The sequence below is a fragment of the Triturus cristatus genome, chromosome 5_2 (genome assembly GCF_964204655.1).
Source record: "Triturus cristatus chromosome 5_2, aTriCri1.1, whole genome shotgun sequence".
Taxonomy (NCBI): domain Eukaryota; kingdom Metazoa; phylum Chordata; class Amphibia; order Caudata; family Salamandridae; genus Triturus; species Triturus cristatus.
In genome coordinates this window covers 997,782,916-997,800,291 of record NC_140588.1, presented here as the reverse complement: position 1 = coordinate 997,800,291, position 17,376 = coordinate 997,782,916, and the positions used below count along the sequence as shown (strand labels likewise).

At 45.4% G+C, this 17,376-nt stretch overlaps 1 protein-coding gene across 1 annotated transcript in view; it reads left to right on the top strand.

Annotated features, from left to right (window-relative positions):
* The window catches only part of LOC146829562 (ubiquitin carboxyl-terminal hydrolase 12-like), a 243,264-nt gene that overhangs the window by 155,079 nt on the left and 70,809 nt on the right, over positions 1–17,376 (top strand). Inside the window, exon 4 of the mRNA XM_085608260.1 lies at positions 8,837–9,063. Within this exon, the coding sequence (XP_085464386.1) occupies positions 8,837–9,063 (227 nt within the window). The remainder of the gene's footprint in view (positions 1–8,836; positions 9,064–17,376) is intronic.

Here is a 17,376-nt window from a genome sequence, read left to right as displayed (position 1 = left end):
GTTCAACAATAGACTTCCCATTAATAGCAATAAATTGGTTCCTTGTATTGATTCATTCATTCATTTAAATCTTTATTTCGACGCATTAGCATCATAAAAGATACAATAAAAAAACATTAATTTCTCTTACAATTTATCACTTCCTAACACAAAAAGGATAACAGGATCAATTAAGCTAACCTGTTTCTTTGTGTATACATTGCAACCGAGTACACAATATTTAATTGCAAGATTTCTTAACAACACAATTTACCTGGGCGAAAATTATACAACAATTAATAATACAATTAATAATAAATACAATTTAAGAACTATTAAAAAAATAATTAAATAACTAACCGCTAGGACATCATTTTAAAAGGTTATACCAATAAAAAGAGAAGAAAAAAAGTTTGGAACTTTTAAATAATCCTCCAGACTGGATAATTAGACATGCAATTTAAGTACATGATTGTCCTAATCATTTGAGATATTTGATGAACAATAGTTGTGCATTTGTATTAGAAATGTAAGCCCAACTTTATTCTAATGAAGTTAACAGCAAGAAGAAATCTACTGACTCCAAAAACTATCACCTGGCTGGTGTCAGTCTTTAGAATTCTGCTAGCCTCCTTATAAGATCTCAAACCAATTCTAAGACAAAGCGGCACTATCCACTTTTTCCTAGGTGTTACATAGCTGGAGCAAAAGAAAAGTATATGTAAATCATCTTCCTTTGCATCATGAATACATGAAATACAAAGATCACTACTTGACTTCGCCCAGCTTTTTTCAAGCGCCTTGGTTCTAAGTGTACCATATCAAAATTTTAGGTACAGAGTTTTTGATAACGGGGGATGGATCTCATCTAAAAAAGGTTCAAAAAGTGCTACATCTTTAAACAATAAAAAATTATCAGTCAATGGACCATGGGTTTTTATGTACACTGACTCGTAGCTCACGTATGACCAAAATGACAGTTTAACAATTTTCCTAGAGCACGAGTTCATAGCCGCAGGATCATTCCAAAAATGGGCTAAACCAATCATGCCCAGCCAGGTTCTAACGTGCTTGAACCGATGAACTTTATTACAGCTATCGAGATCCATAACTTCTTTCAAGCCTTCCTTATAGTCGAGTAATTCAGGAGCCGTCCACAATCTGACCCACAACAATAATGGTCTTAATATTGCGTGTTGATCTATTCGTTTCATGTTTAGATCCAGAAAGAGGGGTGTCAATGGGGTATTAGTAGGTCATTTTAACAACCCCCTGAGGAACTTGTTCTCAAGGCTTTCAAATGTACTTCTACATGCGGGTCCCCATAATTCTGCCCCATATAGTACCGCTGATTGTACCTTATACTTGAAAATCTCTAGGGCAGGAGTTACTGCCTTGTTCAAGCATTTATTATGTCTTTTAAGGATTGGAAGACAGTTTTGTTTAAAGACTATCTTAGTCCTTTCTAGCTGTGATCTCCATGCTAAGGATGAATCTATAGATACACCTAAATAAATAAAATTCTGCACATAATCAAGCTTCTGTCCATTTAACATTACATTTTTCCTAAAATTTTTATGCGGGCTCAGGGCCATGTATTTTGTTTTTTTAGTATTAGTTTCTAAACCTTTCGAAATACAATAAGACTGAAACCTTTCCAGTAGCTTTTGAAGGCCCCGTGGTGTTTGGGAAATGAGGATGGTATCGTCCGCAAAAAGAAGGGACGAGACCCGTTCACCCCCCAGTCTTGGTGAATCATTATCACTACTCTCCATTTAAGACGGAATGTCGTTAACAAACAGGGAGAATAAAGTTGGGGCCAGTACACACCCCTGGCGTACTCCCCTCTTTATCGGAATAGCTTTTGTAAGTTCCCCAGTTGGACCCCACCTAACCTTGGCATAGTTGTCCTTGTGTAGCCCCATGACCAGTTTTAATAAATCTACTGGAAGTCCCTGGGTTTTCAATGATTCCCACAAAAGTTCTCGGGGGATAAGGTCAAATGCCACCCGTAAATCAACAAATGCCACATACAAGTGGCCTTTGCGAAGGGTGACATATTTCCAATACAAACAACAAAGCCTTAGAACTTGGTCAATGGTTCCTGTTTTTGCTCTGAACCCGGATTGATATTTTGTTAAAATTGATTCATCTTCCAACCATGTATCAATGCGATTTGATATATGCCTAGCATACATTTTTTGGGTTATGTCTAAAAGGCTTATAGGGCGGTAGTTGGCAGGATTGCTTCTGTCGCCCTTTTTAAAAATAGTAATAATTTCCGCTCCATTCCATGTGTCCGGAATTGCTTCCCCAGCCGCAACAGTATTGCACAAATGATTAAGATATGGTACCCAGACGTCCAATTCATGCTTGAACAGGTCGCCTGGTACTTTGTCAAGCCGCGCAGCCTTCCCATTTTTGACTGAATTAATAGCTAGTTCTGTTTCCTGTAAGTTGAAAACTATTTGTATGGGTTCGGCATCTACAAGCGACAAAGCATACTCTTCCTGCACTGCACCTTCGGCCCCTTGAGCGGCATACAAATTCGTAAAATGGTTAATCCAAGTTGCCTCATCAAGAAAAACCTCTCTTGAGCCCTTCTCCCTTTTGTTACCCTTGGCCACTGTTTCCCAAAATAACTTTTGGTCCTTCATTTTAGCTGCCGTCAGCATACAGGACCATAATTCCTCATCCCATGAAGACTTTGCATTGGCCAGGACCTTATTGTATAATTTCCTACTTTCTTTAACTGCCAATGGGTTTTTGGTTTTAACCGATTCAACCAAAATAGATTTTGCTATTCGGCATTCTTTATTGAACCATAATTTACCTACAGGCTGTAAGTTCACAATACCCGTCCCTTTTTTTGGTATTTTAGTCATGAGTTCTAATAGTTCACTAAAGAACGCTTTATGTAATTTAAGAAATTGGCCAGGTTCACTTTTAGAGGGATATGTTGGTAAGGCAGTTATAAATATTTGCCATTGACTCTAGGATGTATGCCCATTTAATAGACCGTCGGTTGTTACTTAGTATAACATTATCTGGGGCTGCTTGATATCCTCCCTCTTTAGCTTCCAACCCCATTATTAAACTCTTGTATTGATACATTTCAAATCGACATGCGTATAGATAGCAATCACTTCCCTCAAAATACGAGAATGAACATCTCTCTCACACAGGCCCAAAAAACAAATTCCCTTATACGACATGCTGAAACGTTTAACCTAAGAAAATTAAAATGGCGGGGAGGGGACTTGAAATGCATTCAGGAGACAGCCAGGGATCATGTGAGCAAACTGGGACCACAGACAGAGGAGGAACGTGTAACTAACTGGGAACAGCTGGCCCTGGTCCTCATCCGAAAATTTCCAGCCATTCCGGGGAGCCAAAAAAGACCAGACACCAGGAGGGAGCCATGGTTTAATATTGAACTACGAGACCAAAAGAGAAGGATCGCAAGGAGGTGCGATTTCAAACGTGGGCGGCAAGAATGGGCAGAAAAACCAATCGAAGTAAACTGAATGAAAAAAGGAACAACTATAGGAAGATGTTGAGGAATGCAAAAACAGCGTATAAGGAAACCATCTGGACAAAATTACTGTTTGCAAGTAAACTGCCAAATAACAGGGACTTTTGGGGCATTCTGAATAACTTGACTAAAGGCCCAAGACTACAACAAGTAGCAGGAATTGGAGAGAAAATGTGGTCTCAACACGTGCGAAATATGTACAGTAGCACGGAATCAGGGGCTGTAGAAGGGTCCAGAGGGCCGTCCCTCGAACTGAAATAAACACAAACATCCAGTCAGGACAGGGCGGAATGCAAAGACCCAGGACTAGAGATATGTAGTAATAAACAAAATACCCTAACCGACATTAAACAATTAAGAGGTATAATACAAAAACTTAAGACCGAGGGAGCGGCAGGTCCAAATGGGCTGCCCAATGCGCTTTTTAAGAATGACCCAGATTTCTGGTCAGAGCAGCATATGCCTCTCTTCAATCAGATTTATACGCAGACCAACGTCCCCGATTCTTGGAAAGGGAACATAATCCATCCAATATTTAAACCGGGAGATCACTGTAAGCCAGGAAACTACAGATTGATATCTCTAATTTATGTAGAGGCCAAGCTTTACGCTTCTTGTCTCCTAGTCCAGCTTTGAGATTGGATGGACGAAAAGAACATAATTCCCAAGTTCCAAATGGGTTTTAGGCAAGGGATGGGTACAATAACAAATTTGGCCATCTTGGGGATTGCAGAGTCCATTACTGAATGCAATAACTGCCCTATATAGTGACACCTGGGCAAGAGTGAAATTAGGTGACAGATGCAGCACAACCTCGAGCATCCATACGCAGCAAGGTCTAAAACATGGCTGCGTCATCCACAGAAAATGGTCAATAAGCCGATTTCTTTTTTACAGTACACGGACGACATCGTAGTGTTGAGCCAAACCCCCATTGGGCTACAAAGAGCGATAAATAACCAAGCATCCTATTTGGAACCGGAAAACTTGGAACTAAATAAAGAGAAAACCAAAGTAGTTCGCCTAGTGGACACTAAAAAAATTAAGTTTAAATGGTCGGTGAAAGGGGTAACTGTGGAAGAGCAAGGGTCCTACAAATATCTTGGCATAACAATAGGGCAGGGCATAACACACAAGGAACATAAATTGGCCATAAAAGCCAAAGCGCAATCGCTAATCTTTGCATACAGATTACTAAAAAAAAGAATTGATTGCCCGAATCATAACCACCTCTTAAAAGTGATGGCTGCGCAAATTCTGCCCACTCTGTCATATGGCTTAGTCACTTGGTGCGGCAAGGAGGCTGATTTATTAAATGATCTTCAGACGAAGGTTTATAAGGCCGTTTTCAATCTGCCAAAGTCTGCCTCTCCAGCTCCGGTCCAGCTGGAATTCGGCCTCCAGAATCAGAAATTCCGGGGCATGAGCGGCTTTGTTAAGCTAGGCCAGAACTTCCGCTCCTCTGATCCAGACACAATGAACTGCTTATGCTGGGAAGAAATTAAGTACCAGATGGGCCAAGAAACACCGAGCTCATGGGGAAGCTATTTGAGAACATCATTGGCCGACCTGGAAATACAAACCGCATGGAAAAATAGAACAGATAGAGCAAGCATCAGTAAAGCGGTCAATAATGCAGCAAAAAAGAAATCTTTTCTGGAAGATAAAATAACGATCTCCAAACGTTGGCATGGGTGGACTGTCATCACCTCTTATAAATCTTTAAAGCCGCAAGAATATTTAACATCTCATTTTAGCCTGCAGTTAAAAAAGTGCTATACAGACTATCGGATGGGCCTGCACGATTCAAAAGACCTACAGCCGTCCTCGAAAAACATCGAACATACAGCGCAGTGTCGACTATGTGGCTTTTACAAGGAATCTTTAACTCATCTACATGTGTATGCTCAGTAGTCACGGTCCTGAGGAGACAGTATTTAAAATCCATTTTTAACAAACTGATTATTTACACGTGCAGGCAAGCCGTGATACGCTGGTTGGATGGCTCCTCTATAATCTTGGCCTGCCGAGGTGTAAAATACCTGGCAGAGGTAAGAAAACTTTTACGGAAAGACAATCTGGAGGAAGATAAAGAAGTATGACCAACCTGGCATGGGCCCAGCTGACCCACCTGCATAATAAATGGACTGAATGTAAAACATATCAAGAGACCATTTAGTTAGCAGGACCATAGAAGTTGGTTTTTAAAAACACATTTTACTCTTACTGTATAATTGCACTTTCTTCCAGGATCCTGGTATTTTTTAGGGCTTTCTAATTAGCTAGCTTGTTGTTTTTAAAAATTTTAAATAGGCAGTACATAATTTTAGTTTGACATTGTGTTGACTCACTGATAGTGTGTCTTTCATGTTACCTTTCACCAGAGTGGGAGTAACTATATAACAGCAAGGTCAAAAAACACTATCACGGTTCTAACAAGGAAACGATGTACTCAGGCAACATCTTTACAATGCAATTCATAACATTTTATGCCGATGGTTAAGCATATGCACTTTAGCTAAATAATCCAATGGGATATCATCAATTTTGTCTGGTTTTAATCGTGAATGTAAAGATATATATTTTTATTTTTGGAAATTTGTAAAGATTTTCATTAATCATACAATAAACTATGACTTGACTACAAGATGCATGGGAAAAAAACTGCAGAAAACAGTATGCTGGAAAAGTGAATTCTCTGAGGGGATTAAATTAAGTAAAACATGTGAAGTGTAAATAGGTGCAGCCTCACTGATTTGGGTTACTTTAATGGTTTTTGCAGTCATTGGTGAGAAATGGATCAATGTTTTTCCCTGTACAGATCATCAATATAGTGACCGGCTTCATAGTCTGGTTTTAATTGATGCCTGATTGAGGATCCAGAAGGCCCCGCCCCAATTAAAGCCCCGCCTTACAGTAGTGTAGGTGTGTCCTGACTCTACTTGCTGTGCCTAAAAGCACATGCTACACCTCACAGATAAAGTTCTCTGTGGCCAAAACGTGCCGGATTGCTTGTGAGCGCGAACATATGATGTGGCTGGGTGGGTCGTTCCAGTCTTCTTCCGGAGTGGAAGGATGAATGCATGATGGATCACGGAGGCTTGCCTGTGCCCTGGTACAGTGGTTCCAGGGCCCAGGGCGTTAGGGGCACAGTAAGCCCTGCACCAGCTACATGTTACTTATCAGGCCATCGTGTTTGCGTGGGACCTGATAGATCAGTGTTTATTCTTGGCAGGGCAGGGGGGAGTGAGGGAAGTAGAAGGCTGGAGGGCACAGTCACAGAGCACAGGCCAGGGATGCAGTGAAGCTTTTGATTTCACCTGTAAACTGTCCACCTTTCAATCTGTCTCACTCTCTCACCTGTCTTTCTATCTAGGTATACCTATCAGCCTACTGCACCTATCTTTCAAGCTATCTCTATACCTATCTGTCTACACTATATTTATTTACCTACACCTGTGTCATGTAGTTCCTACTATTCCGTAGGATCTGCGTGTTTGTTGGACAATTAGAACTAGGGGTTTGGTGCCTAGACAGATTCCGGACACCCCTGCAGGCTATGTTGGCCTATAGACCAGCTAGATCACAGTGCCACCGTAAGCCCCCCTAACCTTATCAGGGAGCGAATGGTTTCGTGCAGCCACTGAACATGACAAGACTGACCCCTCCGGGATTGTGGAAATGGTACAGAGCCTTTCCCTCAATCACTCGTGCTCACTTATTCTCAGAGAGGTATACAGAGAATAGACAGTAGGATGTTTTCAATATATTTATTGAACCAATGTTATTCTTGTATAAAATATGTGTGCTGCAATGATTAATAGACAGAAGCAGATAAAAGCGATTACAAGCACCAAAAGCGGAAGTAGTAGATATGTTCTACCATGGTGCTAAAACAGTGTATATATTCAAGCATATAAAACAAGGCTGTAATTGAGCGTACTCCTACTATGCCCACCCTATTTGAAGTGTACCTAGAGTGTGTGTAGGTGTAGAGCCAAGAATCCCCCCCCACCCCCCAATGGACGATCCAACCCCATTACCTGATGGGAGAGAATAAAGGACCCCGTCTTGGTCACGAACTGGACACCCCTCACGAGATGTCAGACCGCTGTGTGGTGAAGTCTCAGCATGCAGGGACCCTCGTTGTCAGCTGAAATGCCTCCTCTCCTAATCTATCGGGATGCTCATCTTCTATCATGGAAAGCAGCCTTGCGATGTGCGTATACATTAGTGCTGTTATGGAACTGTAGATAGCCCTGTTGCCCTGTGGATGAAGATAGAGATGAAATTTGTACATAGTTTGAGAAGAAACCTTGTACATGATGATCAGGGCATTGGGATTATGTTGTGCGACGCTAAATGTGTAAACAAGTGTAGTTTCAGGGAAACTAATCCAACATTGTCGCGCACGCAAATATGCACAAAAGGTCGCTGCTGAAAAATAGGCCAATGTAACAAATAAGCTCGCTACATGGGCCTATCCCGGGAGTATAACACGTCTGTCTGTCTGTCTGTCTGTCTGTCTATCCCCTCTATCTATCTACTTGCCCCCCTTTCCTCCCTCCCTCTCCTCCCCCTTCTTTCCTCGCCTCCTCTCCTCTCTCCCTCACTCTCCATCTCTGTCCGTCTTTCCTCCCTTCTCTGTTTCTCTTCCTGTTGAGAGACACGAACGGGAGAGAAGGCTAGGGCGATCAGAGGTGTAGCTATCAATGGTGCAGCAGGTGCTTTGCCACCAGGGCTCTGAGGAGGCCACCGAAATCCAATTACTGCTGCATTTTGGCACGCAGCCAGCAGTTATGAGGCCGTTTTCCCTCTTTGTACTGGGTCCATGGCACCCTTACTTTGCCACTGATTGATCCTACAGAGTTCCAGCAATGTGATGGAAAAGCTATAAAATAATGGACCTGCGTCCTGTGGGAGGTTTGTTCATATTTTACTGTGTGTCAAGTTGTTAATGTGCGTAGCGTAAATTGTGCAAGTGTGAGAAAACAAAAAACCCCTTAGTTGTGTGTTTTGTTACTGTCCCAAATGCATGTCCCACATCCCTCTCATAAACAATGCTGGTCTGTGTACAACACTTGTTTGCAGTGCTTCTGCTGCAGTGAACTGTTCTCTGTAAAGCAGTGTGTTGCTGCTTGGACCGAAGATTTGTGGTACATCAGACACCAAAAATAATTGAAAAATATATGCATAAATAGCTTCCCTGCTGAACCGACTGATGAATCTTCCTTACCTTGCGTTTGGTGCTAAGAGTTTGATTGCTACATGCTGCCTGTGAGTTGTCAGACCGCTGCAAACCTCTTTGTCTTCCGTCCCCAGAGTTATTCGATAACTACATGCAGCAGGACGCGCACGAGTTCCTGAACTACCTGCTCAACACCATCGCTGACCTGCTGCAGGACGAGAAGAAGCAGGAGAAACAGAACGGCAAGCTGCCGAACGGAAGCCTCCCGAGCGGGGAGCGCGACATTGCCGCCCTCACCTGGGTGCACGAGATCTTCCAAGGCACGCTGACCAATGAAACCCGGTGCCTGAACTGCGAAGCGGTACGTGCCAAGCCCTCTCCGCGCGTGGCGGATTAAGAAACCTTTCCTGCTCACAGCAATAGCGGAAAGTGTCGGGTATTTCTAACAAACCATCCAGCTCCTTTGCACTTGCAGTTCTTGGTCACCTTGTGCAAAATGACAAGTAGCTCGGAAGTTGTGTGTATATAGCTTTAAGTTTATGCAAGGCCAGGGGGGGCTGCACCTGTCCCCCTCCCATTGTGCACTGGCCTCAACCTTGTTCAACCCCTACTCATGTACCTCTCATAGAGAGGACGGCAGTAGAGATGTACTATTTGTTTAATGAACTATACTTTTAATTCACTATGCATTTCATCTGCTATAATTAATTTGTAATATTGTTTAATTACAAAACGTTCCCTGCTTTGCCCATGCCCTGTTTCCTTGGGGAAGGAGGGTGTGGACTCAACAAGGACAACCTAGCATGAAAAATATTCCTGCCTATTTCACAAACCTTTTTATTTATAACCACATTTTCTGGATTTACAATAACAACAATATAAACAACTGTACCCTCCACCCCCCCGCCCCCCCGCCCCCCCCCCCATTCCCACGCTGAATTCCAGATTGAACTAAAACCGAATGAGGATCAGCCTCTCAGCCAGTAGAGTCCAGAGTAAGTCAACCACCGACCACATATCCTGGCGTGCTTATGTGGTCAACCCCATGCCCAGCTAATGGGTTCCTCCAGTTTGGAGCACCAGTTCCATCATCAAGTGCCAGCTCGCAATCTTGGGAGGGTGTGCATAGCAAACAATGTGCCCATACCCACCAAGTGCGTTCTCCCCTGGGTCCCCCAAGGCCCTCCAAGATTCCCAAGAATGCCAGTTAGGGAGAAAGTTCCACTGGCTTCTCCAATACTTCCACCAGTACCACACCAACAGAAGACCAATTTTGCACGATAATGAGACATGGCCACACCTCATGGTAAAAGTCTGCCCCAGGGGCCGCTCATTGGTTACGCTGTGAAGTAGGGCCCCTACTCACTCTCCAGTGACGCCCGGTATTAGATAAGTGGTATGCAGATAATGAAGTTGGGCAGTGCGCAGTCAGGAGGAGATGGCATGCACACGAGGAGCCATTTGTGCGTCCCTCCAGTCTGCATCGGTTAAAGGGCAAACGCAGGCCTTCCATTTTTGTTTGAGGAGATCACATTTGTCCAGGGAGTTAAGGACCAATGATTTATATACTTGTGAAACCCCTCCCTTGCCCATGGGGCCCTGAAGCAGTTTTGCTCAAGCGATTTATACTCGAGGAGGATTAATAAGTTCCCCCTGATGACATTGGAGTGTGTCATAACTGTACTTGTGAAACTATGTGTTGGAAAGTGTGAACTATGCTTGCAAATCTTGAAATGTTTTAATGAACATTCCCTACCACACATCGCCCAGGGAGGTAATGCCAATGTTAGCCAGTTTTGGAAGCCTTTGAGGTGGCAAGTCGTTGCCCCCTCCACAATGGGGTCTGTTGTGTGGTTTGCTTTTCCCACCCCAGTCGCCTCAGCGCCATGTGGAGAACACCACCTTAGTGGGCTCTGAGAGGGAGCGGGGGAGAGGCCCCCTGAAAAGTAAAGGGCTGACATTATTCAAACACAGTAGGGAGAGCTCTAGTGTATAGGCCGTGTCCTCCCCATGCCCCATTCATCCAAGTCATTAATAACCAGCAATTGTGAGGCCCAGTAATACAGTTGAATATCTGCGATGCCCCCGTCTGAAGGCAACTGGGAACATTTATTCTATGTGTAGGTAACTGGCTCTCTATATACTATTCCAAAAAGGGGTAAAGTGTGCAGAGAGTCCAGGGATCCCTAGAGGCTTTTTAGAGCCTAAACTAGATAATACTAATGCTCTCTTTTGTGGTAGTGTGGGCGAGCAATTAGGCTTATCAGAGGGCAGTGTTAAGCATTTGTTGTTCACACAGTGGCATGGCAAGAACTGAGACACTCACTTCATTAATAAATCCAAAACCAATTTCTAAAAATAATACTTGGTTATATTTATTTCGTAGAACCACAGAACTTCGTCCTAGGTAAATACGTTTTGCAATAGAAATACTTTTCAGTCTCAAAAGTGGACTCTGCAATTTTCAGCCTTTGCAATGTTAACCTATAGGAGGAAAAAAAGTTCAGCATACATATTGGTAACATCGACTTACAAGACCAGTCTTTTGGAGCTAAGGTCATTATTAGGCAAGGTTCAGTTCAGCACCAACAGTACACCACCAGTGGCACAGAGGCGGGCGAGTGCAGGGTGCAAATACGGTGTCGGGCACCCAATACAAATCAATGAAGAATGGATCAATCAAACAGAGGCTGTTACCAGTAAGTAGCTGCGGCTTGAGGAGCCAGTTTCTGCCGGGGTTTGAAGCAAGCACTGCGCAGGGTCCTAAGTTGTACCAACACGACACCACCAGCGGCACAGGAGTAGCCGGGTGCAGGGTACCAACATAGCGTGAGGTGCCCAATGTAAAGCAATGGAGAAAGACAAAATCAGAAATGTGCTGCAGGCTCAGGCCAGGAGGCTGGTCGAAGGAAACAAACGGAGGTAAGTTGCCATGCTCAGAGACGTCGACACACCTTTGGTCCGCTTCACCAAGTCCCCTGGCCGGCGGGTGCAGGGGTGTCTTTTGAAGTCCTAAACGTCTTACCAGAGCAGTTCGCGGTTGAGGGGGACTCCCTGCAGAGGCTGCAGGCGACGTCTAGGAGTCTGGGGAGAGTCAACCTATGCTGGACTCGGGCTCTGGAGCGCTGGGGAACCTTACTGGGACCAGTGGGCCATTTGTATTCGGTCTGGAGTGGTCGAGTGCAAAGGTGAAATGTGCGCAGGGTTTCTTGGTTCTGCAGGTTACAAAGGCCTTGCTTGAAGTTTGTTGCTGGTGAACAAGTCCGCTGTTCTCTGGAGATCTTGATCTTTATTGAAGGCAGGCAGTCCTCCCAAGGCTTTGGAGGTCGATGGACTGCAGGACGAGTCGTCTTTTGGCTTAGGATCATCAAGGGCTGCAGGCAGACCGGTGGGGCTTCGGTTAAGTCAGTAGTTCTCTGCAGTCTTCTCTGCTGGTGCAACTCTGTAGTGTCCTGCTCTTCTTAGATTGTCAGGAACTGAAATTCAGTGCTCGGGGGAGTGGGGGCACTTAAATACTACCGTCAGGGGCGTTTAAAGGGAGTGCCAGGTAGTTGCAAATGAGCTACGTCCCTTAAGGGTGACTACACCCTCTAAATACTCACCGCACTTGGGGGTGTGCATTTCCCTGATCCTAATTGTATACTTCACCTCGCTTCAAGCATCTGAGGATTGCAATTGGCGGAGTGGGGCACACCTCCTATTCTTTTTTAAGTTTTCCCACTTGTCCTCAAGCCAAAAAAGGAGTTGAGTACAAGAAAGCGGTCTGCGCTCTCTAACTGGAGAGACTGGAGTCGCATTACAAAGGTGGCACGACCTTTGAAGCTCCCAGCCACAGATGTCTCTTCCTGATCTGGGGTAGGAGTGAACACCTCCACCCAGGAAAGGCATTGTCCTCGACCTCTGAGCGCGCAGGCACTCACCCCATGAGGTCTGAGCCATGTCTGGTGGTAGCAGGCTGCCTTAGGCCAGTCAGTGACCACACTAAGGGTTGGTAGGTTTCAGGGGACCCCTCTAAGGGATCCTCTGTGTGCAATTTTTAATAAATCTGACACTGGAATCAGTGCAGGTTTATTATGTCGAGATGTTTGGTACCAAACATCCCATACTTCAGTGAAGCCATCATGGAGCTGGGGAACTCTTAATAACGGGTGTCCAGCCTGTGTTCTTACTAAGGCTCACCTGGTCACTTACAATATCCAGGATTCTACATGGATATTGCAGGGGTATGTCTGCTTATGCAGATATGGCCTCACAGGAGATATAGTGCACCCTGCTTTGGGGCGAAGGCCTTCTAAAGAGGTGTCTTACCTATATCCTGTGCAGTGTCTGTGGGCATGGGACACAAGGATGTTGACAGTTTTGTATGCACCAAGATACGCAGGCTGCAATGGCAGAGTGCAGAGCCTTGGTGAGGGGACCCTATGGTTGTACAATTGGTGCTGCTACCCTTGGGGTCCCCCTCCAGCGTCAATGCGCTAGGTACAAGGGGGTACCATTTACTAGTGACTCACAAGGAGTACTGAAGCTGTGCCAATTGTGGTACAGTTTTGGGGAAAGAACACTGGTACTGGGAATCTGCTCAGCAGGGACCCAATACACCTCAGTCAAAGTTGCATTAAAAGCCAGGCAAAAAATAAGGAGGGGGGGGGTGGGGGTCCTACAACAAAAACCTAGTTTTCTGCAGCACCCACCCCAAGGCCCACCATGGAGGGGCAGGACTCATCACCCAGGGTCCAGATTCCTGCAGGTTTGTCAAATAAAGCAGGACATCGTCTGCATATATGGATATCCTGCCCCCCACCCCACGGCACTTCCAGATCTGTATCTTGGTATCACATTGAATAAGCCTAGCTAAGGGTTCAATCACAGGTGAAAAAAGCAAGGAGGACAATGGGCATCCTTGTCTAGTTCCTCTGCGAACATATTGTGTGAGAAATGCTATGTACAAGTAGTTGCCTCCAATTAAATGAAGCCAAGTATGGTTATGAGTTTTAGGCTGGAGCCCTCTAAATAATTTCAACACCAAATAATATTTCTCTTCTTCCTGGATACCTCCTACTGCCCTCCCGGCTTTTGTGGGGAACCCAGAATCAATGGAAAGTTGGTTTGCATATTTGCTGTGCTCTTGGGTGGCATATGCTTGAGCAAATTGTAGAGGACCTGTGCTCTGACAGGCCTGTCTGAGCTATCAAGGGAACAAAGCGCAGGATGTAGGACCCGAATGCCAACCAAGTCTTGCGTGATGGTGGGCGCCTATCCTGGTCCCTGCAGTAATTCTTTTGCCTTCACAGTTTTAACCGGCCGTTTAACAACGCTTGTTTAGCTGAAGGGGACACAGTCCTACTGGTTAACAGTTGGGGCTTCAGTCCCCTCTAAAGGTACCAGCCCCTTTCTCCTTCCCTGACTTGATGGGTCCCATGGCCCTCTAAATTGGAAGTAGCTTCAACCAGAGTCAGGAAAAGATAGGCAGCTGGTTAGTCTAGTGCCTCACATAGTAAAGAAGCTGATATATCTTGCATGTTATGGCAACTCAGTATCACTAAGACTAGGTAACTGAAAGGGGACATTCCAATGCATATTGTAAGAAAGCCCTACATGAGTTGCTCAAGTCTTTGTAGTCTGTAGGGGAACGAAGGCTCTTATGAAGACAGTAGTAAAGACATGTAGTCTTTGGCTGAAAAGAAGGCATTGCATGCTGCATCCTACCTCTGCTGTCAACAGCTCTGAAACTGATATTGGGAAATACCATCATGGGCTTAGATTGTTAAAAGAGGGAGAGGAACGGAGAGAAATGCTCTACTGCGTATTCGAACAGCTCCTTTCCTTCTGTGCACCTGGGAACACCCTTGTCCTGCTGAAACAACTGAGGGTTCTCTCATAATTGGCACAGGCATTTCAGGTAAAGGGAATAGCAAGAGAGGGAAATTGAGAGGTCTGCCAGGAAAGGGTGCAAATGTGTGTATAACCACATCTCTGTATGTATGTGAACTCAGATACCCTATTGGTTCTGAGAACACAAAGGATTCAATTGTAACACGTCTCTTTTTGTTTCTTATTTTATCTTCTCCCCTGGTCGCCTGTCATTACTTCCAAGAACATGTTCAGGATCACCATAGTAAACTAAGGGTGAGCCAGCCTGTCTTATTCCCTGTAGTACTTTTGTACCATGGCACCACCTCTGTTCTGTCACTGATGTGATCAGCCGCAGATTTCAAATGATAGGTGTCTGTCTCAATGATCATTCCCTGTCTTGTAGTTGTCCTCAAATCCGTAGAATAGTTCTTCTCGTCTTCAGAGAGGGGCTCCTCCCACAGCCTTCCCATGGTCTGTCAGTGTTTACATCTTTGTGTTTCGAAAGGGTCGTTTCAGCTGATATCTCCTCAGAATGCCCCTTTACTACTATTTATTCCTTTTTAATGTAGCTCTACTTTCAACTGATCTATTGTCCACCCCATTTTCTGCTCACGTTTCTTCTGAGAGGCCAATTCAACTTCCTTCTTCTTAGTGTCTCCTTTTGGTAGAAGTCCTGACCCGGTCACATATTTGCAATTCGCTTCTCCTCTGCTTGGTTATCTTCCCTTTATGCTAATATTACACATCTTGCACCCTGATCCGAGACGATAAGATGTTTTAGAGGACCTACATTGTGTGGATGAATGCCAGCTGCACCAGGCCACGGCTACATTTGATAAAGCAAGCCAGTCTCATTAGGCGCAGGTCCATAAACATGTACTACAGCTCCTAGTTGGCTATCGTGCCCCATGGGGAAAGGTCTCTTTTGGCCTCCAGTCTGGGCGACAGCAGACAAGGTGCTTCAGAAGGCAGCAGGCATTTGTGGAAAGGGGGCTTAAGATGTACAGAGCAAGAATAGAGTTGTGTCGGGAAGTGGGTTGAATACTACAAGGGATAGTGGCCTCAGCCTCGATGCCTGATGTGGTAAGCTCCCCCAAATGAATATGGTGCAGAAAAGTAGGTTTCTATGAAGAATCCTGGACTTCGCCTCAGCGTCGTTGGCAAAAGCGACAGGCTTCTCTGAGAGAAAGTGTGTAAAGAATTTTAGCCACACCAAAACACATTAAAGTCAAGGAATTCGTCTGATAACATTCCTGCACAATTTAGTGCAATGCAGTAAAATATAATGATCAAGATAACAAAATCGGGTAAGGTGGGCAGGCACAGTTATTAGCATTGATGGAAACAATGGGGAAGAGAAACGCCAAAGCTGCTCTGTGCCTCGGGGTGTCCTGGCTGTAATGGCAGGTGAGATGGAGCATGGGTTGAGTAAAGCCAGCAGCTGCCCCAGCCATGAGACTTGCCTTCTGCATCGGGGATTGTTCAGAGTTTGGCCGATGTGAAACAGCCACTCAAAGCACAGGCTGATGTCTATCCACCCCCTATCTAGAGTTTGCAGCCAAGCATGCACTCTAAATGAGGCAAACGCGACACCCGCCTGGCTCATGGACGTCCCACATATGCCAAACTCTAAGTAACCCCTTAATGTCCTGTCCCATTGGCTCTATTTACCTCGCTGTGCCGCTGGGGGCACAGCTGGGTGTTGTGTGCTAGGGGGCCCGGCGAGTACAGCAACCAAGGTAGGCAGGCAGCAAGATCTCCAGACTCGGGGAGAAGAAAATAACACACACCTACGCAGGGATTGTGCTTCGGTGCACTGACCCGGATCATCCGGTTCAGCCCCCATTTATTCCCCTGACCTCTTCCGGGTCACAGGCTAGACCACCCTCTCCATGGGCAGGGGGGTGTTCCCCTTAAACATAACATTCCTCCTTTATCATGGCAAACAAAAACAAACACCAACACCGGGTAGAGAAAAACCCTTCCAGTATGGAAGACGAGAGAGATGGAGGGAGAGAGAGAGAGAGGGAAAAAAGAGAGAGAGAGAGAGCGAGAGAGAGAGAGAGAGAGAGAGAGAAGAGAAGAAGAAAAAGAACGAGGAAAAAGAGAGAAAACCCACTGCATTTCTTTTCCTCAGTCCATCACAAAACCTTTCAGTCGAGACGACACCGCCGGGTTGGCTCGGAGATGATATCTGTGACCACCTCGACCTTCGCTCCCAGCTCTACTGCCTTCAGCTCCAGCTGCCCCCGGCGAATGTTCCACAGCTGCCTCGGGCATTGGGGGGGCTGACCCAGGTGAGGCATTCTCCTCGTTGACGACGTCACCCATTGTTTCGCCATCCTCAGACTCTGGCCCCACCTCACTTGGTTGTGCCGGGCACTGGTACTTTTTGAACTGGGAGACGTTCCTGGTAACTGTCTTGCGACCCCTCTGGGCAGTGACCATCGTGCCCTTTACTGTCTGGATCACCCAGGGCTCGGGTTCAAAAGTAAGGGAGAACTTCCCTCGGGGATGTCGATTCTTCACCAGCACCAAATCACCGGCCACCAACGCGCTGCTTCGGGCATGGCGCCTCTGGGACATTCGGTCATTCTTGGCCCGCCTCTGTCGGAGGCGTTTGGATACTTGACGATACGCAGGCGAGGATAGTGTCACCTGAGGAAACACATCATTCAGCACCCGTTGGTTACACAAAGACCCAGGGCTGGCCATGGTGGTCGAGTGAGGTGTCAGTCGGTATTCTTTCACGAAGTTGTACAGGGCACACTCCATGTTCTGTTCTCGGGATATTGCTATCCGGAGTACTTTGTTCAGGGTG